The following is a 27,478-nucleotide window of genomic DNA, read 5'->3' as shown; positions in this document are numbered from 1 at the left end:
AGGTGGCAATTGAGAAGATGCAGATGGGGCCTGATTGTTTCTTGATAGAATTCTATAAGAAAATTAAAGATAAGCTGGTGTCGGTGTAGCTGTTCAAGAACGTGATGGCCAGGGGGGTTCTGCTGGAAACGATGGGTCAGGCCTCCATCTCATTGCTGTGAAAGAAGGATAACAATCCAGTGAAGTGTGGGTCATACAGGCTCATATCTCTGCTGTATGTAGACGCCAAGATATTGGCAAAGGTGTTGCCGTTCAGGTTGGAGGTGTGCCTACCGAGGATGATTGGGAAGGATCAGACAGGTTCATTAAGGGAAGACAGTTGTCATCAAACGTCTGGCAGCTGCTGAATGTGGTACTTTCTCCGGCAGAGAAAAGGGGGGAGGTGGTGGCATTAGGGGCAGAGAAGGCATTTGATCAGCTGGAGTGGAGCTATCTGATTGCGGCGTTGGAGAGGTTTGGGATTGGGCCTATGTTTGTAGCATGGGTGAAGTTGCTGTAAAAGGACCCGATGGTGTATGTGCAAATGACTGATATGAATTCAGGATATTTTTGGCTGAATTGGGAAACGAGGCAGGGATGCCCCATGAACCCACTTTTGTTTGTGTTAGTGATAGAGCCCTTGGCCACTGCACCGAGGAGCACAGAGTTGTAGAAGGGGATAGTGAGGGGCGGATGGAGCATAGGGTGTCCCTGTACGCGGACAGTTTGTTGTCATAGATTTCAGAGCCGGGCTCTTCAGTGGGGGATATACCTGATTCGATAAGGTTTTCGGGGTACAAGCGGAACTTGGGGAAAAGTGAGTATTTTGTGGTATCCGCCCCAGGGATACCACATCCCTGTCGGGGGATGGGGGGGGGTTACAATTCCATGTGGCAGGTTTTCATTTTAGGAATTGGAGGGTGCAGGTGGTTCAGGATTGGGCAGGTCTTTGGAAATTGAATTTTTCAATCTTGGTGGGAAGGGTGGAGGCAGATTTGTTGAGGCGGGATAATCTTCCTCTGTCATTGGCAGGTCGGGTGCAGGCAGTGAAGATGAACATTTTGCGGCGGTTTTTGTTTCTAGTTCAGTGCCTGCCGGTCTTTTTGCTCAAGCCACAAATGCAGAGAAGATTGGGGGTGGAATAGGGAGACGGAGACTTTGTGGGTGAGGATGGAGGCGGGTTTGTGTAGGGGATCGGGGTTGCAGGTGCTGGCGACGGCCCCGTTTCTGTTGGCCCCAGGGAAGTATTCAGGAAGTCCCATTGGCGGTAGCCACACTGATGATTTCGAAACAATTCCAGCAGCACTTTCAATTGGGAGCCAGTGCTGGGGTCGAGGGTGATGCCAATCGGGGGGAGGGAAGAAAATCATGGATTGGAACTGGGGTGAATGAATACGAGGTTCCGGAGATAGGAGGAGAGGTAGATTAGGGAAATGAAGGATCTGTGCCTGGGATGATAGTTTGCGAGTCTGAATCAGAATTTTGGGCTGTCGCGGGAGGAGAGTTTCCGGTACATGCAGATGCGGGATTCTGAGGGGGTGGAAGACATCTGCAAGCGGTGTGGGAGGGGCTTTGCTAATCATGTACATATGTTCTCGCCTTACCCGAGGGGTTCTGGAGGTTGGTTTTTAGCACCATTTCGGTCGTGTTGCACATGTGGAGCCCGTTTGCGTGGAGGCCATATTCGGGGTGTCAGACTTGTCGGAGTTGCAGGCGGGTGTAGAAAATTGGAACACAAATACTTTTTTAAAAATGAGATGAGGAGGAATTTCTTCAGCCAGAGATTGGTGATCTGTGGAACCCATTGCCACATATGGTTGTGGAGGCCGTCACTGAGTATCTTTAAGACAGAGATAGTTGGTTCCTGATTAATAAGGGGATCAGGAGTTACGGGAACTGTGGTGACATCTGGAAAGGAATAATTTGATTAGAGATAGTATACATGGTTTTGTGAAGGGTAGGTCATGCCTCACAAACCTCATTGAGTTCTTCGAGAAGGTGACCAAACAGGTGGATGAGTGTAAAGCAGTTGATGTGGTGTATATGGATTTCAGTAAAGCGTTTGATAAGGTTCCCCACGGTAGGCTATTGCAGAAAATACAGAGGCATGGGATTCAGGGTGATTTAGCAGTTTGGATCAGAAATTGGCTAGCTGATAGAAGACAAAGAGTGGTGGTTGATGGGAAATACTCTGACTGGTGTCCAGTTACTAGTGGTGTGCCACAAGGATCTGTTTTGGGGCCGTTGCTGTTTGTCATTTTTATAAATGACCTGGAGGAGGGCGTAGAAGGATGGGTGAGTAAATTTGCAGATGACACTAAAGTCGGTGGAGTTGTGGACAGTGCAGAAGGATGTTACAAGTTACAGAGGGACATAGATAAGCTGCAGAGCTGGGCTGACAGGTGGCAAATGGAGTTTAATGCAGAAAAGTGTGAGGTGATTCATTTTGGAAGGAATAACAGGAAGGCAGAGTACTGGGCTAATGGTAAGATTCTTGGTAGTGTGGACGAGCAGAGAGATCTCGGTGTCCATGTCCATAGATCCCTGAAAGTTGCCACCCAGGTTGAGAGGGTTGTTAAGAAGGCGTACGGTGTGTTAGCTTTTATTGGTAGAGGAATTGAGTTTCGGATCCATGAGGTCATGTTGCAGTTGTACAAAACTCTGGTGCGGCCGCATTTGGAGTATTGTGTGCAGTTCTGGTCGCCACATTATAGGAAGGATGTGGAAGCATTGGAAAGGGTACAGAGGAGATTTACAAGAATGTTGCCTGGTATGGAGGGGAGATCATATGAGGAAAGGCTGAAGGACTTGAGGCTGTTTTCGTTAGAGAGAAGAAGGTTAAGAGGGGACTTAATTGAGGCATACAAGATGATCAGAGGATTAGATAGGGTGGACATCGAGAGCCTTTTTCCTCAGATGGTGATGTCCAGCACGAGGGGACATAGCTTTAAATTGAGGGGAGACAGATATAGGACAGATGTCAGAGGTCGGTTCTTTACTCAGAGAGTAGTAAGGGCGTGGAATACCCTGCCTGCAACAGTAGTGGACTCGCCAACACTAAACGCATTCAAATGGTCATTGGATAGGCATATGGACGATAAGGGAATAGTGTAGAGGCACTTTAGAAGGGTTTCACAGGACGGTGCAACATCGTGGGCTGAAGGGCCTGTACTGCTATGTTCTATGTACAGGCGACTGCGAAGGGAGGCCAACACCCAACTGGGCGAGACAAGGGAGAAGAGGGAGGACAACTTGGGGTTTGAAATAGGGTGGGGACTCTGGAGCAAAGCACTGCACAGAGTCAACTCAACCTCCACATGTGCAAGACTAAGCCTAATACAGTTAAAAGTGGTACACATGAGCCCACTAAACCAGAACCCGAATGAGCAGGTTCTTTCTGGAGGTGGAGGATAGATGCAAACGGTGCCAAAGATGTCCAGCCAACCACGCACACATGGGTCTTACCCCAGACTAGATGGGTTCGTGACAGCCTTCTTCAAGGCGATGTCCAAGGTGGTGGGGAATAGGATGGAGCCATGCCCGAAAGTGGCAATCTTCAAGGTATCAGAGTAACCAGATCTATTCATGGTGAGGAGAGGCAACGCCCTTGCCTTTGCCTCCCTAATCGCCTGCGAGAGAATCCTGCTCGGCTGGCAGTCAGCAACACCACCCAAAGCTGCAGACCTCATATTTATATTTGTTTGTATACCAAAAACTCAGTAAAAATCATTAAAAATTTACAGACAGAGATCACAGAGTTTCGCTCTATGCGGATGACCTGCTCCTGTACGTCTCAAAGCCACAGGAAGGACTGAAAGCAATCATGGGGATCCTAAAAGACTTCTCAGGTTGCAAACTCAACCTGGGCAAAAGTGGGGCAGTCCCAGTGAACCCAAACTGGGGAGGGACAGAGCTGGAGGGACTGCCGTTCAAAATAGCCCAAAACAGATTCCGATACCTGGGGATCCAGAAAGCCAGAGACTGGACAAAGATCCACAAATGGAACCTAACCAGCCTGGTAGAGGAAGTCAAAAAGGACCTACAGAGGTGGGGCGCACTCGCAAGAATCCAAGAGTCCACAAATCAATACTGCTGCAAAGGAGGAAAATTAAGGGAGGCCTGGCACTGCCAAACCTGCAATATGAAAATGAAATGAAATGAAAATCAAAATCGCTTATTGTCACAAGTAGGCTTCAAATGAAGTTACTGTGAAAAGCCCCTAGTCGCCACATTCCAGTGCCTGTTCGGGGAGGCTGGTACGGGAATTGAACCCGCGCTGCTGGCCTGCCTTGGTCTGCTTTAAAAGCCAGCTATTTAGCCCTGTGTTAAACCAGCCCCTATATTATAACTTGGCAGCAACAGCGGAAAGAGCGAGGGGACAGGTGCATGAGCCCAACTCGGAGTGGGTACAATTGGAGGCCTCCTGCAAGGGAACGACCCTCTGGGCCCTGGCCACAGCAGCATTCCCATCCCCTCAGCGAAATATAGTCCAGTAGTAATGGCCACACTGAAAACGTGGTGCCAGCTTAGAAAACATTTCGGGCTGACCAGGATGTCCCCTCCCCCCCCAAAGGTGGTAACCACAGATTCCCGTAAACCATGCTCGACGCAACGTTTATAAAAAATGGAGACAGGACAGGGGAACGCTGACAGTTAGGGACTTCTACGTAGGGCACAGACTAGCGACGCTGAACAAACTGACAGAGGAATGGGAATTGCCGACAGAACAGGAAATGAGACACTTACAAATAAACATTTCCTCCGCAAAGAGACAATAGGATACCCGGGGCCCCGGAGAATACACTATTAGTGGACCTGATGACCACAGACAGTAAGGAGGGGGGGAACTCTGTGGGAAAATATATGGACAGCTACTGGACAGATCCCGAACACCTCGACGAGACCAGGCGGAAATGGGAGGACAAACTGGGGACAGAAGTGGGATGGAGACTCTGGAGCGAAGCACTGAGCTGGGCTAACTCCACCTCCTCCTGCGCAAGGCTCAGCCACATACAGTTCAAAGGGTGCACAGAGCACACTTGACCAGAACTTGAATGATCAGGTTCTTCCCAGAGGTGGAGGATAAATGTGAACGGTGCCGGAGGGGCCCGGCCAACCATACCCACATGTTCTGGCATGCCCCAAACTTGCTAGGTTCTGGACAGCCTTCTCCGAGGTGGTGAGGGTGAAGCCAAGCCCAAATGTGGCAACCATCGGGGTATCAGAGCAGCTAGAGCTACACATGGGGAAGAGGGTCGATGCCCTAGCTTTCACTTCTCTAATCACACACTGGAGAATCCTGCTCGGCTGGCAATCAGCAGCACCACCGACAGCTGCAGACTGGCTTGCTGACCTTTTGGAATTTCTCCACCTGGAGAAGATAAAATACGCCTTCCGAAGGTCAGAAGAAGGATTCCTTACTGCATGGGGGCAATTTGTTGGTCTGATCCAAAACCTGTTGGAGGCCAACAACAGCCAGTAGAGGGTGTGGTGAATCACAGTCCGTGTAATTCACACTGTTATTATATATGATGTACTGTGTCTATGTAAGCTCGGTATACGAGCAGTTGCGCGGCTCTGCCCATAGGGGGAGATGAGGAATTTGTACTGGGCTCCACCCTTGGCTCTGCCCATGGCTCCTCCCACTAACCGGAAGTATAAAGCTTGGCAGTCGTGAGCCTGCCTGCCAGTTCATCTCGTTGCAGGCAGGCTCTGTTGAAAGACTATTAAAACCACTGTTCACTTCCAACCACATGTCGTGTGAATTGATGGTCATGACCATCAATTCACACGACACGTGGTTGGAAGTGAACGGTGGTTACATCAGAGGGGAACTGGAAGGATTGGAGAGTGGGGGAAAAAAAAAACAAAAGACTAGGAGCAACGCCATAACCCTTGGGGGGGGGGGGTGGCAGGGAGTCTGAGACGGACAAAGAGGGACAACATGGTGTGGGGGGTGAGAGGAGAGAGCACTCCCATATCGACCAGGGAGGATAGCAAGGGGGGTGAGAGGAGGGAGAGGTTAGAGAAAGGGGGGGCTGGGGACAGACCAAACTAGACTGCAGCAATCTGTATATAAAGTAAGATAAAAGTCTTTTTGCATTACACTGTACAATAAATAAACACAAACGTCAATGTACATATTGTTGAAAATGGCAATAAAAATTTACAGATGACACAAAGATAGATAGGAAAGTAAGTTCTCAAGAGGACATAAGGAAGCTACGAAGGGACATAGATAGGTTAGGTGAGTGGGCAAAGATCTGGCAAATAGAGTATCATGTGGGAACATTTTAAATTGCCCCATTTTGGCAGGGAAAAATTTAAAAAAGCATATCTAAATGGTAAGAGATTGCAAAACTTGAGGGGGATCTGGGTGTCCTAGTACATGATTTACAAAAGGCTAGCATATAGATACAGCAAGTAATTATGAAAACGAATGGAATGTTGCTGCTTATTGCAAGGGGCATTTACAAAAGTAGGGAAGTTATGCTTCAGTTAGACTACATCTGGAGTACTGTGTACAGTATAGGTCTGCTTATTTAAGAAAGGATGTAAATGCATTGAAAGTAGCTCAGAGGTTTACCAGAATAATACCTGGAATGGGCAGGTTGCCTTAAGAGGAAAGGTTGGACAGGCTAGACTTGTATCCCATGGAGTTCAGAATAGTAAAAGTATTTTTAAATTTTGTTTTATATTTTATAAAAATTTAGAGTGCCCAATTTTCTTTTCCCCAATTAAGGGGGAATTTAGTGTGGCCAATCCACCAACCTGTACATCTTTTAAAAACCTTTATTAGTGTCACAAGTAGGCTTTCATTAACACTGCAATGCAGTTGCTGTGAAAATCCCCTAGTCACCACACTCCGGCGCCTGTTCGGGTACACAGAGGGAGAATTCAGAATGTCCAATTCACCTAACAAGCACATCTTTCAAGACTTGTGGGAGGAATCCCACAGACACAGGGGTGAATGTAATGCGACATGAATCCAAGATCCCGGTTGAGTTCACTCCCCACCATCTGGCCTCAACTTGCAAAATCCTACCAACTGTCCTGGCTTGAGACAATTCACACCTCTTTAACCTTGGATCACCCCCTATCTCTGGATCTGTAATGATTTGATTACCCGCAAATGCTCGCATTCCAAGCATTGTCTGGCATCTCTGACTTTGTCTATATAAATGTTTCTGGATCATACCTCTTCATTCACCTGAGGAAGGAGCAGTGCTCCGAAAGCTCGTGTTTGAAACAAACCTGTTGGACTTTAACCTGGTGTTGTAAGACTTCTTACTGTGCTCACCCCAGTCCAACACTGGCATCTCCACATCATTTCTAACAGGGGGTGAATGTGGTAGTCACCACTGATGTATTATACTGCATATATATTGGTTATACGGTAAGGCCCCTGTACTACAGGTACGGGGGTAGATCGCTGCCTGCTAGCATCGCCCAGTAGGCGGAACATAAATAGTGCTGCTGTAGGAGGCCACACATCTCTGTGTAATAAAGCCTCGATTACATTCTACTCTCGTCTCGTCGTAATTGATAGTGCATCAGAGGGGTAGGTTATTTGGGCCCTCACCTCTGCCATTCGATAAGATCATGGCTGATCAAATTGTGGCCTCAACTGCACCTACCTGCTTTCCCTCCCATAACCCTCCACTCCCAAGTCGATCAAAAATCTAACACCGCCTTGACTGTACTTAATGACCCTGTCTCTACAACAGAACAGATCCGAGGGGTCAAGTGGCCTACTCTGCTCGAAATTCATATGTTCGTATGTACTCTCTGAGGAAGCAAATTTCACAGATTAAATTACCCTCAGAGTAAACAAATTCTCCTCATCTGTGTCGTAAATTGGAGATCCTCAATTTTTAAACAATGTCCCATATTTCCCGACTCCCCCCACAAAGTGTCCTCAGGATATTATGTGTTTCAGTAAGATAACCTCTCATCCTTCCTTCAGAACACCAATGGGTATAAGCCCAGAATTTGACAATGCACGCTCATGGTGCTGTTAACATTTCTTCTCTCCTGGCTTCCTGCTGCAGAGCACATAATGTGCAAATTGTAATCTGTGCAAATATTTTTTCTTTTTTTTTATAAATTTAGAGTACCCAATCATTTTTTCCAATTAAGGGGCAATTTAGCGTGGCCAATCCACCTACCCTGCACATCTTTTGGGTTGTGGGGGCCAAACCCACGCAGACACGGGGAGAATGTGCAAACTCCACACGGACAGTGACCCAGAGCCGGGATCAAACCTGGGACCTCGGCGCCGTGAGGTAGCAGGGCTAACCCACTGCGCCACCATGCTGCCCTTAATCTGTGCAAATATAAAATTTGAATACACAACCCACTGCCTTAATCATCATCATGCTCAACATTTAAATCTGAACATTTTCATGAATTTCTATGAAATATTGCTTTTGTTAGTTTCATTACTCAAACCACTGCAAGATCAGGAAGCAGGTTAACAGCCCTGAATGTTTCCAATTTATTCTTTGTTGAAAGTACATTTGCGATATATGCCACAAAAATCCCTGGGCAGAAAGGTGCCAAGTGTCCTTATTCTCACTAGTGGGACTGGTTTCTAACTTACTCCAGTTACTTGACCATTTTCACTTGTGAGAAAGGGGATTAGCAATTCCTGGTTTCCAAGGAACAGCCTCAATTCTGGGATTTACACAGCTTGACCAGTTTCTTTAACTTTAAAACAGTGTTAGGAGGACCTCTAGTGTTGGAGTAACAAATGCATCAAAAATATATTACTGGGCAGTGCAGACATATAATGGAAGTTCTGAGCACGATGTAAACGTACCATGTTGCAGGTCAGCACAACAGAGGTATTTTGATGAACTCACAGTTGTCACAACCACCTGGCACCTGAGTATGTCCTCTTTCCTTGGCAGCAGGAATGCAGACTGGTTCCGAGCAATCAGACAGTAGCGCTGTACTGTGGGATGCACAGTTTTCACACACTTGCTCTTGTGATAAATTCTAGAAAAGAAGGTAGAGTTTTAAACAGAAGACTCAAATTATACATTAACTGATAAAAGAACCAGAAGGGTATTGTAGAGAGGTTTTATTTGCCCAGCAAGCTTTCACAATTTGGAATGCACTAACTGAAAGGTTGGTCGTAGCAGGTTCAAAAGTAACTTTCAAAACTAGAATTGGATTAATACTTAAAAAGAGGTAAAACATTACGGAAAAAAGACAGGGTGAAACTAGGATGAACTGGTTAGTTCCTTCAAATATCCAGCAGAAGCTCCATGGCCAAATATCCTTCTATGTAAGATTCTACGATACAGCTCAAATATATTTGCATTCATAATTGAGCTAATTACAATGAATGCATTCAAATTAAGCAACATCTGATGCATAAGAACATAAAATAGCTGCACCAAAATTACATTAACATGACACACAAATCCATTATAATCTTTTTATTAAATGTAATAAGTATTTTAATGTAAACATTCCTTTCCACATAATCAGTCAACCACCAAGTTAAATATTAATTGACAAAGTACACAGGTTATGATTAGGACCACACCCCAGGTTTTTGGTAAACTCTGGTAGGAGTCAACGTTTGAGATTCAAGAAACTTGCTAAGAGAATAAAGCCACAATATTCCATGGGTTTTGAACAAACAAAAATAAACTTTATTCCACAAGGTCAGAAAGGTAAAACAATCTACAATATCTATCTTATATACTCTTAATATTCAGCATTACCTAAGAAAGATGAAGACCCAACGGAATGTGGGTCATACAGACCCATCTCACTGCTGAATGCAGATGCGTAAATACTGGCCAAAATCCTAGCCAAAAGGCTAGAAGACTGCGTACTAGAGGTGATCGCAGAGGACCAAACAGGCTTTGTCAAAGGTACACAGCTTACCTCGAGCATTAGGCGTCTGCTGAACGTGATAACGACCCCCAAAGGGGAGAGAGTACCAAGGGTGATCGTCTCCCGAGACGCGGAAAAAGTCTTCGACAGGGTCGAATGGAAATACCTTATCGAGGTACTGGAGCAGTTCAGGCTTGGAACAGGGTTCACCTCCTGGGTAAAACCCCTATACAACACTCCCATGGCGAGCATACGACCAACAACACCAACTCCCGATACTTCCAGCTGCACAGGGGCACCAGACCAGGGTCCCCGCTGCTGTTCGCTCTAGCGATCGAGTCACTAGCAATTGCTCTCAGAGCAGCAAAAATCTGGAGGGGGATCCAAAGGGGTGGCAGAGAGCACAGAGTCTCACTCTATGCAGATGACCTGCTCCTCTACATTTCGGACCCACAAAGCAGCATGGACGGAATCATCGCGCTCCGGAAAGAGTTTGACGTCTTCTCGGGCTACAAACTCAACATGAGCAAAAAGCGAGATCTTCCCGGTACACCCACAAGTATGGGGGGACAGCTCTAACGGGACTGCCGTTTAAACACGCCCCACACAAATTGCGCTACCTGGGGATCCAAATAGCCCATGACTGGAAAGGGATCCACAAATGGACCTCACAAGTCTGACAGAGGCCACTGGCGGCGACGGCCGAGCGAATAAGGGGATGGATCAAGGAGCCAGAAGCCGAGTGGGTGCGTGCGGAAGAAGCCTCCCTCATGGGGACCTCCCTCCAGGCCCTAGCTACGGCGGCACTCCCATCCCCACCCAAAAAACACTCCAGCAGCCCGGTGGTGATAGTCACCCTCCAGTCCTGGAACCATCTACGGCAGCAATTTAGCCTGACCAAAATGTCGGACAAAACTCCCATCTGCAACAACCATAGGTTCACACCTGCACTGACTGACGCCACCTTTAAAAAGTGGGTAGTATCGGTCTGGACCCCAATTTGTGATAATCGGCGGTTTGCCCCGGGGAGTATGGACGGGGATTCCGGGTATGGCGGAAAGCAGGGATTGAGAGAATGGGGGATATGTTCATAGAGAGGAGCTTTCCGAGTATGAGGGCGTTGGAGGAAAAGTTTGGGTTGGCGAGGGGAAACAAATTCAGGTATCTGCAGGTGCGGGACTTCCTTCATAAACAGGCGTCAACCTTCCCGCTCCTACCGCTAAGGGGATTCAGGACAGGGTAGTTTCCAGAGGGTGGGGAGGAGAAGGGAGCGTATCGGACATTTATAAGGAGCGTATGGGGTGGAGGAGATGCAGACCGAGGAGCTGAAGCGCAAGTGGGAGGAGGAGCTAGGAGGTGAGATAGAAGATGGTCTATGGTCAGACGCGTTGAGTAGTGTCAACGCATCCGCAACATGTACCAGGCTCAGCCTAATACAATTTAAGGTTGTTCAACCAGGCTCACATGACAGTGGCCCGGATGAGCAGATTCTTTGGAGTGGAGGACAGCTGCGCAAAATGTGCGAGAGGACCGGCGAACCATGTCCACATGTTTTGGATATGTCCAAAACTTAGGGGATTTTGGCAGGGGTTTGCGGACGTCAGTTTCACGGTGTTAAAAACAAGGGTGGCGCGGAGTCCAGAGGTGGCAATTCTTGGGGTGTCAGAAGACCCAGGAATCTAGGACGAGAAAGAGGCAGATGTTCTGGCCTTTGCTTCACTGGTAGCCCGGAGACGGATACTATTAGCATGGAGGGACTCAAAGCCTCCGAAGTCGGAGACCTGACTATCGGACATGGGTAGCTTTCTCTGTTTGGAGAAAATCAAGTTCGCCTTGAGAGGGTGACTGTTAGGGTTCACCCGGAGGTGGCAACCGTTCGTAGATTTCTTTGTGGAAATTAATCGTCAGCAGATGGGGGGGGGGACTGAAAGTGGTACATAGAGCCCACTTAACAAGAACCCGTATGAGTAGGTTCTTCCCGGAGGTGGAGGATAGATGTGAACGGTGCCAAGGAGGCCCGGCCAACTACGCCCACATGTTTTGGTCTTGCCCCAGACTTGCGGGGTACTGGACAGCCTTCTTTGAGGCAATGTCCAAAGTGGTGGGGATGAGGGTGGAGCCATGCCTGAAAGTGGCAGTCTTCGGGGTTTCAGACCAGCCATATCTATTCCTGCGGAGGAGGGCGGACACCCTTGCCTTTGCTTCCCTGATCGCCGCCGTAGAATCCGGTTCGGCTGGTGGTCAGCAGCACCACCCAAAGCTGCAGACTGGCTGTCTGACCTCTCAGAATCTCTTCAAATGGAGAAAATCAAAGTCGCCATTCGAGGGTCAAACGACGGCTTCCACAGAACGTGGGAGCCATTCACCCAATTGTTCCGGGACCTGTTTGCGGCCAACGAACAAGTAGAAGAATCGCCAGGTAGCCAAGAATCAGGGGAAAGTAGCCAAGGCATGAGAGGGAGAGATAGACCGGGAGGGGTTGGGGGGGACCACAGCTAAACCTAAGAGGAAGGAAAGGCGAACCACAGGAGTGAGGGGGGGGGGGGGGGGGGGGGGGGGGGAGAGAGAAGAGGGAAGAGACAGGGAACAATAGAGGAGAACTGGGGGGGGGGGCAGGGAAAGGAGAATACAGGCGAAAGACGGGACGAACGGCTGAAGCAGAGGTGAGCGTGAGACGACAACGGCAGTGAAATCCGCCCGGGAGAAGCAAGTGACAACATCAACACCAGACCCATTTGAGTATTGCCCTCTGTAATTGTTTCTCCGGCATCCAAATATATTTCCACCTGTACCACCACCCCCACCCCCCCAAACAGATGCCTACTTATGTGTTTTAAATAACATTGGCAATTGTACAAAGTTGCTGCTGTTGAGCTGGTGCATAATACCTTACCAGTTACTTTATTTTATTTTTTTATTTATTTTTTATTTATTTTTTTTGGTATGTTTGTGTGTGCCCTCCTCTTCTATACTATATATATATATATATATATATATCTTATTCTGTGTACATAATGGTAAATATACCTTGTTCAAAACACAATAAAAAACATTTATTTTTTAAAATATTCAGCGTTAATGTGAGGCACGTGAATTAACAAGCAAACTGTGATCGAATCTACCACACATGCATAATAAATAGCAACTGCAACCAAGACAGATTCATAGAATTTACAGTGAAGGCAATTTGGCACATCGAGTCTGCACCGTCCATGGATTTCTCAATAACCCACCCAGACATTAGTAACGCTGAGTCATCCAATTTTGTTGGAACCGTCTCCCTCATTTTCCAGTCTTCAACTTCGAAGATCAAGCCTCTAAATTACCCCAAAGATCACTCCAACTTGGAAGATCCAGCTCACAGGATTTCAATCTCTCCTCCTGAGACTCTGTTCCCCATGGTTCTTGAATCTGCACTCATGGGCTAACTTACAAGCACATTTTGCATTGGGCGCGGAATTGGGCCAAGGTAGGGTGGTCTTTGGGAGGGTGTGTAGACCAAACGGGCTGAATGGCCTCCTTCTGCACTAGGGATTCTATGTAATTTCGTTGGCTATGCTGAACATAATGCTACTTCTGAAAAGGGAAGCACAGCACAGAATCATCAACCTTCTGCTGCCTTCTTCAATCGCCTAAGTCTCTCCTAAGCCCTCTTTGATCACCACTGATGCTCCTGAGCCCTCACCACTTATTCTACCAAATGTAGCCCTTTTCTACCTGGGAACATTTCTCTCTGCTCCTCAACTGGGACCTCTCCCCATCCCCTCTCTCTTTGGAACCTCTCCCGGTCCCTTACCTGGGATTCTTCTCCAGGTGCCCCACTTCTGGGTCGCATGACCCGGTTTTCTTGTGCCATTTTCTTTTTGCGCAGAGGTGCTGGACCTGGCCTCAGCCTGAGGAACTTAAAATGCTGAATTGTGCATGTGCCATCTGCTCCAGTCTATGCATGCACTCATGAGAATTATCGGGGCTTGAAGTCCCCAGCCCCCGTTCTCCAACAAGCTAAGTCTGGCTTTATAACACCCATTCCCATGGAAGGAAAAGAGCTTAATCGTGGTGAAGGTTTATTCATATGTCTTCGCAATTTCTTTACAAGAAAGTACTCATCATAAACTTCTAACAAACAGCTCATTACATATTGTACAAACTTCTAATTTTGCTCCACAATTATATATATTATAAAGTTACAGAAGGTTTAACCAAACAAAAGCTCGTACATAGAACAGGTAGGATTAGCAGGTTTGCATCGTATCTCAGAAACTGCTTTTCTATGATACTTTCTTAAACTTGGAATTGTACATCAACAATTACATGATTTTTTCCATAATCTTTTCATGGTCAACCAAAGGTTATGAAGATACATTATTTTATTTGGAAACATCTTGACCAGCTTAAATTTCCTTTTTTTTTTAATCCGTGGGTTTTCAACCTTTCTCGTGTAATTATAACCGTCTAGTGGTCTTCCCCTCTTCTCATAAGGATGCATATTAGGCATGCTATATGCTACAAATAACATTTGTATAGGATTTTCAACTTAAATTCAGGAGAACATGGGTTTTTTTCTCACTCTTCTCCTCTGGCAATGGAGACTTGCCTACAATGGGCCCTTCAAGTTTGACAATAAGCTTCAAAATTATCTTCTTCACTCACTTCTTCCATAACAGATATTTTGTTTCATTGTTTTGATCAACACCAGATGAGTAAAACTGCACCAAGGGAGTTTTTATCCCTTTACTCAGGTCATTTTCTCGCTAATTCAAGAGATGTGCAACAGCCTTCTGGACACCTTAATATACTTCTTGCTGATGTTTGAAAAATTGAACTTTCATTCTCCACTTCTTTAACAATTTTATCCAAATATTATTTTCCAAGCTTATTAATCTTTTCACTTAGCTCAGCAACTGCTCGGGTCAATTCAGTTTCCTTTGTTGCAAAGTCACCTGCAGAACCCTTACACAAGTTTTCCAACTTCACATTGTATTCAGCCCATTTCAAAATCTTTCTTCTGTGGTTACCGATTATTTCATAAGACTTTTCCAATTCACTCATTAGATCCTCAATTTGTTTCTTAGAAATTTCCTTTTAAAGATTGGATCTGCTCTTCCATACCGCACATCTGACCCTTTTATGTTCTCCAGATTGCATCAGAGATCAAGAATTTCATTGCTCTTTTCATGGCAAAGTTCAAACAGTTCCATGAGTATTGGTTCTAAATTCAGAATTCAAACAATTGTTCTGATGCATAAGCAATGCATAAGGGGCTGGTTTAGCTCACTGAGCTAAATCGCTGGCTTTTAAAGCAGACCAAGCAGGCCAGCAGCACGGTTCGATTCCCGTACCAGCCTCCCCGAACAGGCGCCGGAATGTGGCGACTAGGGGCTTTTCACAGTAACTTCATTGAAGCCTACTCGTGACAATAAGCGATTTACATTTTTTCATTTTTCAATTCCTTTTCCTGTGCAAGGTATTTTTCACGATACTTGATACTTACACGACTGTTGATACTTGAAGCTCATCATGCTTTAATTTAAATCTTTGTTTAATTTTTTTTCAATGAGTTTATCATTTAGACGTTTCAGGTCCTCTTTTAATTATTCCACTTCCTATGACTAACACGTTAGTGTTCTTGCCAGTTCTCAATTTTCATTAGCAGGCTCATCTTTCGTGCATGAAAGCTGGTTCCCTGCACTGATCAGCCTTTCCTTCAATTGCTGGCCATCTGCAATAAGCTTCTCCTGTCCTGCCACAGTAATTTTGAGGAGTTTGGCAAGATCAACATAATTAAGCAACTGGTGGAACACAGTCATCACCATGTTACTGCCTATGTTGTATTTTATATTTTCCCCGCGTCTTGACTGTGATAGAGAAATTCAAACAGCATTCATTAGATAAACAAAACTGAACTTTATTCACTAATTAGAACTGCTAGCAGAAAATGGCTGATACTTGGAGTCGGAAAGCAGTCAATTACAAACTGCGGAGTCCGTCCTAAGTCTGCGATAGTACAGAAAAGAAGGCGATTCTTATACATTATAGGATCAAGATAACATGAATACAGCTTGGTCAGGAATTTGATTGAAAGTAAAACATAAGTAATAATCGTTACAATGGCGTCACCTTCTGACCTTTAGGGGACTTGAGTTTCATATCATTATCTTGTCTTTGTTTTAAGAAAGGGAAGAAGTTGTTTACATACAGGAAGAGACAGTTGTTCAGCTTGTTATGTATTGAGACTACTTCTAGTTCCAAGCCTTATCTAGACTCTCAGGACATGCTGTCTATGTGTATTATGAATCTGTGTCTTAGGTTAAATTCAATTGTACCAAGAAGACTTGACTAGTTTTCCCATCATGCCATTATTTGCTTCACACAATACCACACCTACACCCTTCAATAAATAAACTTGGAAGAATCACCACAGACTTTATACAAGGGAACAGGTTCTTAAATCCCATTAATACATTTTCTTTCATCAAGCCATCTGGAACACAAATCATTATCATCAGCCACCATTAATGATTGATCTTCCCAGTATCTCTCAAAATATTAATTTGTTTAATTGCTTTGTGCAGTGGGGGGGGGGGGGGGGGGGGGGGGGGATACTTCTCCCTTGGAGGGTAAACCTGACTCATCCCAGCCGAATTAAAAGGAAGAACAACCTTGACTTTCCTTTTTTTTAATAAAATAAATTTAGAGTACCCAATTATTTTTTCCAATTCAGTGGTAATTTAGCGTGGCCAATCCATCTACCCTGCACATCTTTGTGTTTTGGAGGTGAAACCCACACAGACACGGGGAGAATGTGAAAACTCCACATGGGCAGTGACCCGGGGCCGGGATCAAACCTGGGCCCGTGGCGCCGTGAGGCAGCGATACTAACCACTGCACGCCTTCCCCCACCTTGACTTTCTTAAGTCACATTCCCCTCTCTACTAATTTCCGAGGGAAATCTTTTTGCTTGTACCATTTCCATTGTTTTAACACTCAACTCATTTTCTGGTACAGCCTTTCCTGAAAATTCCTTTAGCCTTCCTATTACTGCCACTAGTTTACAGTGTAGCTTCCGACTATTGGCTTTGAGATGACCTGTCTAATGGCAATAGAAACATACTGGTTTCTTTTTTTTTTACAAACAATTTTATTGAGGTATTTAGGCATATAGAAAAAATGACATTGTACAGCACAAACAAAAAAACGGTCAAGACACAAATTCCACATTAAACATAATGCAAACCACAGCTCTGTTCACGCACGGACCTGCCTCAATATCCCCTCTACTCTACCCTAGACCCCCCCGCCCTCCCCCTGCTGACGCTTACTCCTCTGCGAAGAAGTCAATAAATGGCTGCCACCTTCGAGCGAACCCTAGTAGCGAACCACTCAAGACAAACTTGACTTTCTCCAGGCCAAGAAAGCTTGCCATGTCCGATAGCCATACCTCAGCCCTCGGGGGCTTTGAGTCCCTCCATGCTAACAGTATTCGTCGCCGGGCTACCAGGGAAGCAAAGGCCAGAACATTGGCCTCCCTTTCTTCCTGGATTCCCGGGTCCTCCGAAACCCCAGATTGCCACCTCCGGGCTCATTACCACCCCAGTTTTCAACACCCGGGACATGACATCTCCGAATACCTGCCAAAACCCCCCCGAGTTTAGGGCACGACCGGAACATGTGTACATGGTTAGCCGGCCCTCCGCCGCAACTAGCACACTTGTCTTCCAGCCCGAAGAATTTACTCATCCAGGCCACCGTCATGTGGGCCCGGTGCACGACATTAAACTGGATCAGGCTGAGCCTGGCGCATGTTGCGGTCGTGTTTACTCTGCTCAGGGCTTCTGCCCAAATACCGTCCTCCAGCTCCCCCCCACCCCGAGCTCCTCCTCCCCCTTAAGCTTCAGGTCCTCAGTCTGCGTATCCTCAGCTCTCATTAGCTCCTTGTAGACGTCTGAAACTCTACCCTCTCCCCTAGAAACTACCCTGTCCTGCCTCCCCTTCGGCGGCAGACGTGGGAAGGACGGCACCAGTCTGCGTACAAAATCCCTCACCTGCAAGTATCTAAAGTCGTTCCTCTCGTCAGCCCAAACTCCTCCTCCAGCGCCCTCATGCTGAGAAAGCTCCCTTCCAGGAACAGATCCCCCATCCTCACAATCCCCGCTCTCCTCTACAGTCGATACCCCCCCCGTCCATGTTCCCCAGGGCAAATCGGTGGATGCCGCAGATTGGGGTCAACACCGATGCTCTTACCTCCCAGACATGCCTCCTCCACTGGCCCCAGATCCGAAGAGCCGCCACCACAATCGGGCTGGTGGAGTACAGTACCGACAAAAGCAGCAGAGGCGCCGTGACCAGGGCTGCTAAGCTAGTGCCCTTGCACGAAGCAGCCTCCATCCACTCCCAAACCGACCCCGCACCCACCATCCACTTCCTTATCATTGCTATGTTGGCCGCCCAGTAATAGTTGCTGAAGTTCGGCAACACCAGCCCCCCTTCTCCTCTGTTCCTTTCAAGCATCGCCCTCTTGATCCGCGGGGACTTCCCTGCCCATACAAATCCCAGAATAATTTTATTCAGCCTCTTAAAGGACCACGGGACAAAGATGGGGAGACACTGAAAAACAAACAAGAACCATGGGAGAATCATCATCTTAACAGTCTGCACCCTCCCCGCCAATGACAGCGGGAACGCATCCCACCTCCAGACCTCCTCCCTCACTCGTTCCACCAGTCGGGACAGGTTGAGCTTGTGCAACCAGAATCCCCAAATATCAGAAACTCTCCCCTACTAGCCTGAATGGCAACCCCTTCAGCCTACTCTCCTGCCCCCTCGCCTGAATTACAAACAACTCGCTCTTAGCCATGTTCAGTTTGTATCCGGAGGACTGGCCAAATTCCCTCAGGGTTGCCATAATACCGTCCATCCCCACCATTGGGTCCGATGCATATACGCGGATGATCTGCTGTTATAATGAGACTCTATGTTCCTATCCCCCCCGGACCAGCTGTTTCCAGCCCCTAGAAGCTCTCAGTGCAATTGCCAGCGGCTCTATGGCCAGCGCAAACAGCAGAGGGGAGAGAGGGCAGCCCTGTCTTGTCCCATGGTGCAGTCTAAAGTAGTCTGATCTTGTCCTGTACGTCCTTACACTCACCTCCGGGTGATACAATAGCCTAACCCAGTCGATGATTCCCCCCCCCCCCCCCCCCCCCCCCCCCCCCCCCCGGGAACCTGGACCGTCCTGGTACCTCCCACAGATAATCCCACTCGACCCGGTCAAAAGCCTTTTCAGCATCCATGGCTACCACTATCTCTACCTCCCTACTCTCCGGGAACATCATAATCACGTTGAGCAGCCTTCTGATGTTGGCCACCAGCTGCCTCCCCTTTACAAACCCGGTTTGGTCCTCCACAATTACATCCGGTACACAGTCCTCAATTCTGGTCGCCAAAATTTTGGCCAGTAACTTGGCGTCAACGTTAATCAAAGAGATCGGCCTGTATGACCCACAGTCCTCTGGGTCCTTATCCCGTTTCAGAATGAGGATCCAGACCTTCAGAGCACCCTACATGCTCTCATCCCACGTAATCCCCGCATTGGAGATCTCTACTGCCTCCAGAAATACACAAGGCCAACACACCAGGCCGTCCTATTGTTACAGTCAATGGGACCCTGTGTGAGAACCTCTCTGGCCACATCGAGGGCATCCTGAAACCCATCGTACAAGGTACACCCAGCTTCTGCCGCGACACGACGGACTTGTTACAGAAACTCAGCACCCATGGACCAGTTGAACCAGGAACATTCTTCGTCACAATGGATGTCTCGGCACTCTACACCAGCATCCCCCATGACGACGGCATTGCTGCAACAGCCTCAGTCCTCAACACCGACAACTGCCAATCTCGAGACGCAATTCTGCAACTCATCCGCTTCATTCTAGATCACGTCTTCACCTTTGACAACAAATTCTTCATCCAGACGCATGGAACAGCCATGGGGACCAAATTCGCACCTCAATATGCCAACATCTTCATGAACAAGTTTGAACAAGACTTCCTCACCGCACAGGACCTTCAACCGACGTTATACACCAGATACATCGATGACATTTTTTTCCTTTGGACCCACAGCAAAGAATCACTGAAACAACTACACGATGAGATCAATAAATTCCATCCCACCATGGACTCACCATGGACTACTCTCCAAATTCTATTGCATTCTTGGACACACTCATCTCCATCAAGGACAGTCACCTCAGCACTTCGCTTTACCGCAAGCCCACAGACAACCTCACGATGCTCCACTTCTCCAGCTTTCACACAAAACACATTAAAGAAGCCATCCCCTATGGACAAGCCCTCCGTATACACAGGATCTGCTCAGACGAGGAGGAGCGTAACAGACACCTACAGACGCTGAAAGATGCCCTCGTACGAACGGGATATGGCGCTCGACTCATCGATCGACAGTTCCAACGCGCCACAGCAAAAAACTGCACCGACCTTCTCAGAAGACAAACACGGGACACCACTGACAGAGTACCCTTCGTCGTCCAGTACTTTCCTGGGGCGGAGAAACTACGACATCTTCTTCGCAGCCTTCAACGCATTATCAATGAAGAAGAACATCTTGCCAAGGTCATCCCCACTACTGGCCTTCAAACAACCACATAACCTCAAACAAACCATTGTTTGCAGCAAATTACCCAGCCTTCAGAACAGCGACCACGACACCACACAACCCTGGCAGGGCAATCTCTGCAAGACATGCCAGATCATCGACTTGGATACCACCATTACACGTGGAAACACCACCCACCAGGTACGCGGCACATACTCGTGCGACTCGACCAATGTAGTCTACCTCATACGCTGCAGGAAAGGATGCCCTGAAGCGTGGTACATTGGCGAGACCATGCAGACACTGCAACAACGAATGAACGGGCACCGTGCGACAATCACCAGGCAGGAATGTTCCTTTCCAGTCAGGGAACACTTCAGCAGTCAAGGGCATACAGCCTCTGATCTCCGGGTAAGCGTTCAAGGCAGCCTTCAGGACACGCGACAACGCAGAATAGCTGAGCAAAAACTTATAGCTAAGTTCCGCACACATGAGTGCGGCCTCAACCGGGATCTTGGATTCATGTCGCATTACATCCACCCCCCCGCCATCTGGCCTGGACTTGCAAAATTCCACCAACTGTTCTGGTTTGAGACAATTCACACCTCTTTAACCTGTGATTATCCCTCTCTCTGGATCTGTAATTAAACGCATTCCAAGCATTGTCCGGCATCTCTGACTTTGTCTATACAAATGTTACTGTTCTATGTTCTATACCTCTCCATTCACCTGGGGAGGGAGCTGCGCTCCGAAAGCTCGTGTTTGAAACAAACCTGTTGGACTTTAACCTGGTGTTGTAAGACTTCTTCCCGTTTCAGAATGAGCGAGATGGTGGCCTGTGACATCGTCTGGGGTAAACTCCCTCTGTCTCTTGCCTCGTTAAAGACCCTGACCAGCACCGGCCCCACTATCCTGGCAAATACCTCTACGATCCTGACCAGGGCCCCCAGTCCGTCTACCAACCCCCTCCCCACTCTTGGGAAGGTCAGTTCGTCCAAGAATCGCCTCCGCCTCTCCTCCTCCCCCCCCCCCCCCCCCCCCCCCCCCTCCCCCCCTCCCCCCCCCCCCCCCCCCCGGTGGTTCTGAAGTGTACAGCTTCCTATAAAAGTCCCTAAAAACCTTGTTCAGCCCTGCTGTATCACCCACTAGATTGCTTTCCCCATCCACTACCCTCCATTTTTCCTTTCTAAGCTGCTCTACAGCCTTGCCTGTAGTCAGCACCCCAAATTCGGCCTGCAGCCTCTGTCGGGAATTCCGCGTAACTCCTGTCCGTACGTAGAATTTCCTTAATCAGTCGGTCCGTCTCTGCTCCATCTGTCCTGTCCCTGTACGCCCGGATTGAAACCAGCTCCACTCTCACGACTGCCTTCAATGCCTCCCAGAGCACCGCTGCCGAGACCTCTCCAGTATCGTTCACCTGCAGGTTATTCTGCAGGCATTTCCTCAGCCTTTCGCACACCACCTCGTCTGAGAGTAGTCCAACTTCCAGCCTCCATGGTGGGCGCTGAAAGCTGTCCTTACAAAACAGCAGGACTACCTAGTGCGGAGCATGGTCCGATATGGCTATTGCCGAATATTCTGCCCCCATCATTCCGGCCAGCAGGTCCCTACTCACAACAAAGTAGTCAATTCGGGAATACACCTTGTGGACGTGGGAGTAGTAAGAGAACGCCCACGCCGTCGGCCGGCTAAATCTCCACGGATCTGCTCCCCCCATTTGCTCCATGAACCCTCTCAGTTCCTTTGTCATCGCTGACAACCTGCCTGTTCTTGAGCATGACCGGTCCAGGCCCGGGTCCAGGACCGGGTCCAGGACCATATTAAAGTCCCCGCCCATGATCAACTTACGCGAGTCCAAGTCAGGGATGTTCCCTAGCATCCTTCTAATAAAAACCAGGACTACTCTCACCGCGTCGAGCTTACCCCTAACCATAACAAACCTGCCACCCCCATCCACGACTGTGCCCTCCGCCTCAAATTGTACTCTTTTATTAATCAGGATCGCAACCCCCCTCGTCTTAGAATCAAGCCCCGAATGAAAGACCTGACTGACCCAGCCCTTCCTTAACCTAACCTGGTCTGCCACTTTCAGGTGCGTCTCCTGCAACAAGACTATGGCCGCCTTCAGAACCCGTAGATGCGCAAACATACTTCACTGGCCCGTTTAACCCTCTCACGTTCCATGTGATCAGCCTGGTTGGGGGGCACTTCATCCCCCCCCCCCCCCCCCCCCCCCCACCTCTTTGCCGATCAGCCATCCCCTTTCCTTGGCCAGCCCCCCAGCCATGTGTCACACTTCCTCTGGCCCACCTCCTGGCTGGCTCCACCCATGACCTCCTCACTGTTACCATGCCCAGTTCCCCTCCCCGTCAGCATAACAACCCCCCCCCCCCCCCCCAGCAACACCATCGTATCACCTAACCCCTGCCCTAATCTAACTATATGGAAACCCCCCCCCCCCCCCCCCCCCCCCCCCCCCCCGGCTCCCATTAACTAGCTGCACTCAGCTAGCCTGGGGCTCCCAGCCTCGGCTCCAGCCCATCTCCCACCGATTGTTCCCAGTCACCCCTCCCCCCGACCCCTCCACACCACTTCCCAGATCAGCCCTACTGAAGCAAACACTCTATACAAGTCATAAACAACCCCCACAACAGCACAATTCAAGTTAAACAAGAAAAAAAAGAGATAAGAAATAACAGGCACTCTTCAGTCCTTCCCATACAGACACAGAAAAAACAATTGCACAAAGTTCCCCTGAAGCATCCATTTTAACCCAACCCTTTTAACTGTTTTCTTTATTAATTTCCCCCCCCCAGCCAAACTCCAACTAAGCAAAGAGCCCAAACAGGAAACATTCAGGTAAGCCACACAAAGAGCACGCAAAAAACAACCACCAAACATAAAAGATACATCCCAAAACGGGAGAGACAATATACTTAAAAGCTCTAACATGAGTCCAAACATCCTCAGCTCAGGGCCAGCCCTTGCTTCTTAACGAAGTCCATCGCCTCTTCGGGTTCCTCGAAATAGTGGTGCTGACCCTTATACGTAACCCACAATTGTGCCGGAAAAAGCAGCCAGAATTTCATCTTATTTTTATACAGTATCTCCTTCACCTGCCTGTAGTCTCCCCTCCTTCTGGCCACCTCCGCGCTCAAATCCTGGTACACACGGAGGGTGGCATTGTCCCAAATATAGCTTTGTGTACTCTTTGCCCATTGCAGCACCCGTTCCTTGTCCAGGTACCTGTGAAAGCGTACCACCATCGCTCGTGGGGGAACTCCCATGTTGCGGCTGCCTCACCTGCACTGTGTGTGCCCCGTCCACCACCGGCGGGCGTGGGAACACCTCGTTCCCCAGCAACTTCTGAAACATACCCTCTACATATGCGGCTGCGCTTAGCCCCTCTGCCCCCTCCGGGAGGCCCACAATTCTCACGTTCTGCCAGCGAGATCTGTTGTCCAGGTCCTCCAGCCTTTCCAAAAGCACTTTTTGCTGGTCCCTCAGCCTCTGAATTCACATCCGCCACCGTTTGAAAGTCAGCCTGCTCCTCCACTGACTTCTCCAACTACTGGAGCTTTTCAGCCTGATCATCCAGCCTTTTTCCCATCCGATCAATCGACTTCTGAAGTGGCTCCAAGTTGTCACGCTTCAAAGCCAAAAAGCCCTCCTGCATAGTCTGCAGCAGCTGCTCCATTGTGGGCTGGGCTGTCGGCTCCTTGCTGTGAACACCAGCCATGCTGGTCTCTCTCACAGCCTCCACTGTGCCCTTACTCGACCACTTCTTCTGCTGTTTACGGTCCCTCCGGCTTCTTAGGTCCATACAATTCTGTATGGGTCCAGTGCCCGAGAACTATTGCTTTCCAGTTCCGCGCTCAAAAGTGCAAAAAAGTCAGGGGAACAGGTCCAAAAGTCCGACCGAAACGGGAGCCACCAAATGTGCGACCTACTCCCTCATAGCCGCCACCGGAAGTCAACATACTAGTTTCTTTCCACAACTTCTTTCTCAGTATTATAATTTTTATTGACTGGATCAAATTCACCCTCCCCCAGTTTGCCTATGGGTTTACAAATAGAGATCTAATGCCCTAGTTGCTTTTGTGATATTGCATACTCATCTGCAGAACATCTGCTTCCCAGACCTGAGAAACCCTACGGTCTTCAAGTTGTGACCTAATAGCTATTGAGAAGCCATTTTAAAATTCTTCCAGTGGTATTAGCTCTCTCAGATACTCAAAATTATCGGGAATCGGTACGGGAATCGAACCGTGCAGCTGGCCTGCTTGGTCTGCTGTAAAAGCCAGTGATTAGCCCAGTGAGCTAAACCAGCCCCTATGCTAAAGACTTGCTTTTATCGAAGCTCAGAGTGCGCCTCGATTCCTCATCCGGATTTCACCCCCATAACCCAAGCTTTTCTCTGGCCAGTTCATGCTATCAGCTTTATTTCACCCTTTGAACCTAAGTTTTTGCATTTCCATTTCTTTTGCTCTTTCGTTTTCATGTTGGAAGATTTTGGATTTCTCGATCGCTTTCTATTTCAAGCTGTTCCTTTTCTTTTTCAGTCTGGTTCATCTGCAACTGAATTCTGGCTAACTAAATTGCTACATGGATTAGCCTTTTCTTCTTCCTATCCCTTATGCTGATTTCTGCTCTCTTAGTCCTTGCTTTCAACTGTAAATCATCTGGTAGTACAATTAACTTAACCTTGGTCACTTTTTTCAAATCATTCAGGGATAAATCTTTCCTCTCCAGAAAAATCTCAGCAATTGACCAAGACATCCTGCTTGTCAATCAGTATAGTCAAATTAATTGTGGAAATCTTATCAAGCTTAACCTTAACGAATACCATTAACATGCATCTGTTGATGCACAATCTGTTGATGTTTGAAATCCCACAAGAGCCCCAGGATATATTATGCTCCTGGACCAGATGCCCAAGGTTTTTGTACGATCCATTTAGAGACCAATAACATTTTGTTTAAAGGTCTCTCTCCTTCACTGGGTTGGGGGGGGTTGCAGGCCCGTAGAGGGAGCCAACGGTGGGATTGGAGGTAGAGGCGGGAGCGGCCGGGGTCAGCACGAGTCAGCTGACGTACAGGAGACGAATGGGGGGGGGGGGGGGGAGATTGGGAATTGCTTCACTTGGGAGAGAGGGATTGAAGGGGTGGGGGAGGGCTGAGATGCTGCTTTGCTGGCTGTAGGGGAAGCAACTTTCGGGGAGTTAAAGGGGGAGTTGGGACAGGGAGCCTCCGGCTGGGGGAGGCGCGGACACGCGGCTGGCCTAAAAAAAGGGGATGGTTAGTCGGCGGGGTGTAGAATCAACCCTCCGACCAGGCTGATCACGTGGAACGTGATGGGCCTGAATGGGCCGGTCAAGAGGGCCCGTGTGTTCTCGCACTTAAAGGGGCTAAAGGCAGACGCAGCCACGCTACAAGAAACGCATCTGAAACTCGCTGATCAAACTAGGCTGAGGAAGGGATGGGTGGGGCAGATCTTTCACTCGGGGCTGGATGCGAAGACCAGGAGGTCGCAATTTGGTGAACAAACGGGTGGCATTTGAGGCGGGGGGGGGTATTGTGGCAGATAAAGGGGGTAGATATATTATGATGAGTGGCAGGCTGCAGGGGGGCCAGGTGGTGCGAGTGAACGTGTATGCCCCGAATTGGGACGATGCGGATTTTATGAAGCGAACGTCGAGTAAAATCCCAGATCTGGAGTCATGCAGTCTGGTAATGGGGGGTACTTTAATACGGTCTTGGACGCGGCACTGGACCGGTCTAGATCGGGTAAGAGGCCATCAGCGGCCAAGGTCCTGAGGGGGTTCATGGACCAGATGGGGGGAGTGGACCCGTGGAGATTCGCTCGGCCAAGGGCGAAGTTTTCTTTCTTCTCCTACGTCCGCAAAGTATACTCGCAGATCGATTTTTTTGTGGTGAGCAGGGCGCTAATCCCGAGAGTGGAGGGGGTAGAGTACTCAGCCATTGCGGTCTCGGACCATGCTCTGCACTGGGTGGAGTTGAGGCTGGGGGCGGAGAGAGGCCAACGCCCTTTATGGAGACCGTAGCGAGTGTGTCCACGACCCAACTGCAGTCGGCGTACTTTAGGCTGCATCGAGGAACGAGGCGGGGTGCCCCCTGTCCCCCCTGCTGTTTACCCCTGCAATCGAGCCGTTGGAAATGGCGCTGAGGATATCTAGAAACTGGAGGGGGCTGGTTCGGGGAGCGGAGGAGCATCATGTTTCACTGTAAGCGGATGACCTGCTCCTATATATTTCAGATCCGGTGGAGGGGATGGGGGAGGTCATGCAGATCCTAAAAGATTTTGGGGATTTCTCAGGGTCTAAATTGAATGTTGGGAAAAACGTGCTTTTTGTGATCCATGCGAGGGGCCAAGAACAGAGACTGGGGGAGCTCCCGCTCAAGATGGTGGGGAGGAGCTTTCGCTATTTGGGCATACGGGTGGCTAAGAGTTGGGATGCCCTGCACACGCTCAACCTAACTCGGCTTGTGGATCAGATTGAGGGGGACTTTAAGAGGTGGGACATGCTCCCGCTTTCCTTGGCGGGCAGGGTGCAGCCTGTGAAGATGACGGTCCTCCCCAGGTTCTTGTTCGTCTTCTAGTGCCTTCCCATCCTCATCCCCAAGTCCTTCTTCAAGCGGGTGAACAGGATTATCACGGGATTTGTGTGGGCAAACAAGACCCCGCAAGTTAAAAGACTTAGAGTGCAGTCGGGGGTGGGGCGGGAAAGAGAACTTCTGCAGCTATTATTGGGCAGCGAACATATCCATGATTCAGAAATGGGTAGTAAGGGGGGGGGGCGCACTGAGGATCTGGGGTCAGTGGAGAAGGCACAGTGGGGAGGTAGGGGCCTCATTCTGGACCTCGATACGAAACAACCACAGGTTCGTCCCGGGTAGAATAGACGGAGGGTTTCTAAGCTAAAAGGATGGGGGACTTGGTTCGATGGGACTTTCTCTAGCCTGAAGGCGCTGGAGGAGAAATTTGGTTTGCCCCCGGGGATTACCTTTAGGT

At 48.5% G+C, this 27,478-nt stretch overlaps 1 protein-coding gene across 11 annotated transcripts in view; it reads right to left on the bottom strand.

Annotated features, from left to right (window-relative positions):
- The window catches only part of LOC119978927 (probable helicase with zinc finger domain), a 607,351-nt gene that overhangs the window by 474,613 nt on the left and 105,260 nt on the right, over positions 1-27,478 (bottom strand). For all 11 annotated transcript variants that reach the window (XM_038820871.1, XM_038820872.1, XM_038820862.1 and 8 more), the window contains one exon: positions 8,801-8,979. In XM_038820871.1, coding sequence (XP_038676799.1) covers positions 8,801-8,979 — 179 coding nt within the window. The remainder of the gene's footprint in view (positions 1-8,800; positions 8,980-27,478) is intronic.

This window comes from Scyliorhinus canicula, chromosome 15, assembly GCF_902713615.1.
Source record: "Scyliorhinus canicula chromosome 15, sScyCan1.1, whole genome shotgun sequence".
Classification (NCBI taxonomy): domain Eukaryota; kingdom Metazoa; phylum Chordata; class Chondrichthyes; order Carcharhiniformes; family Scyliorhinidae; genus Scyliorhinus; species Scyliorhinus canicula.
This window is presented reverse-complemented; position numbering and strand designations above follow the sequence as displayed.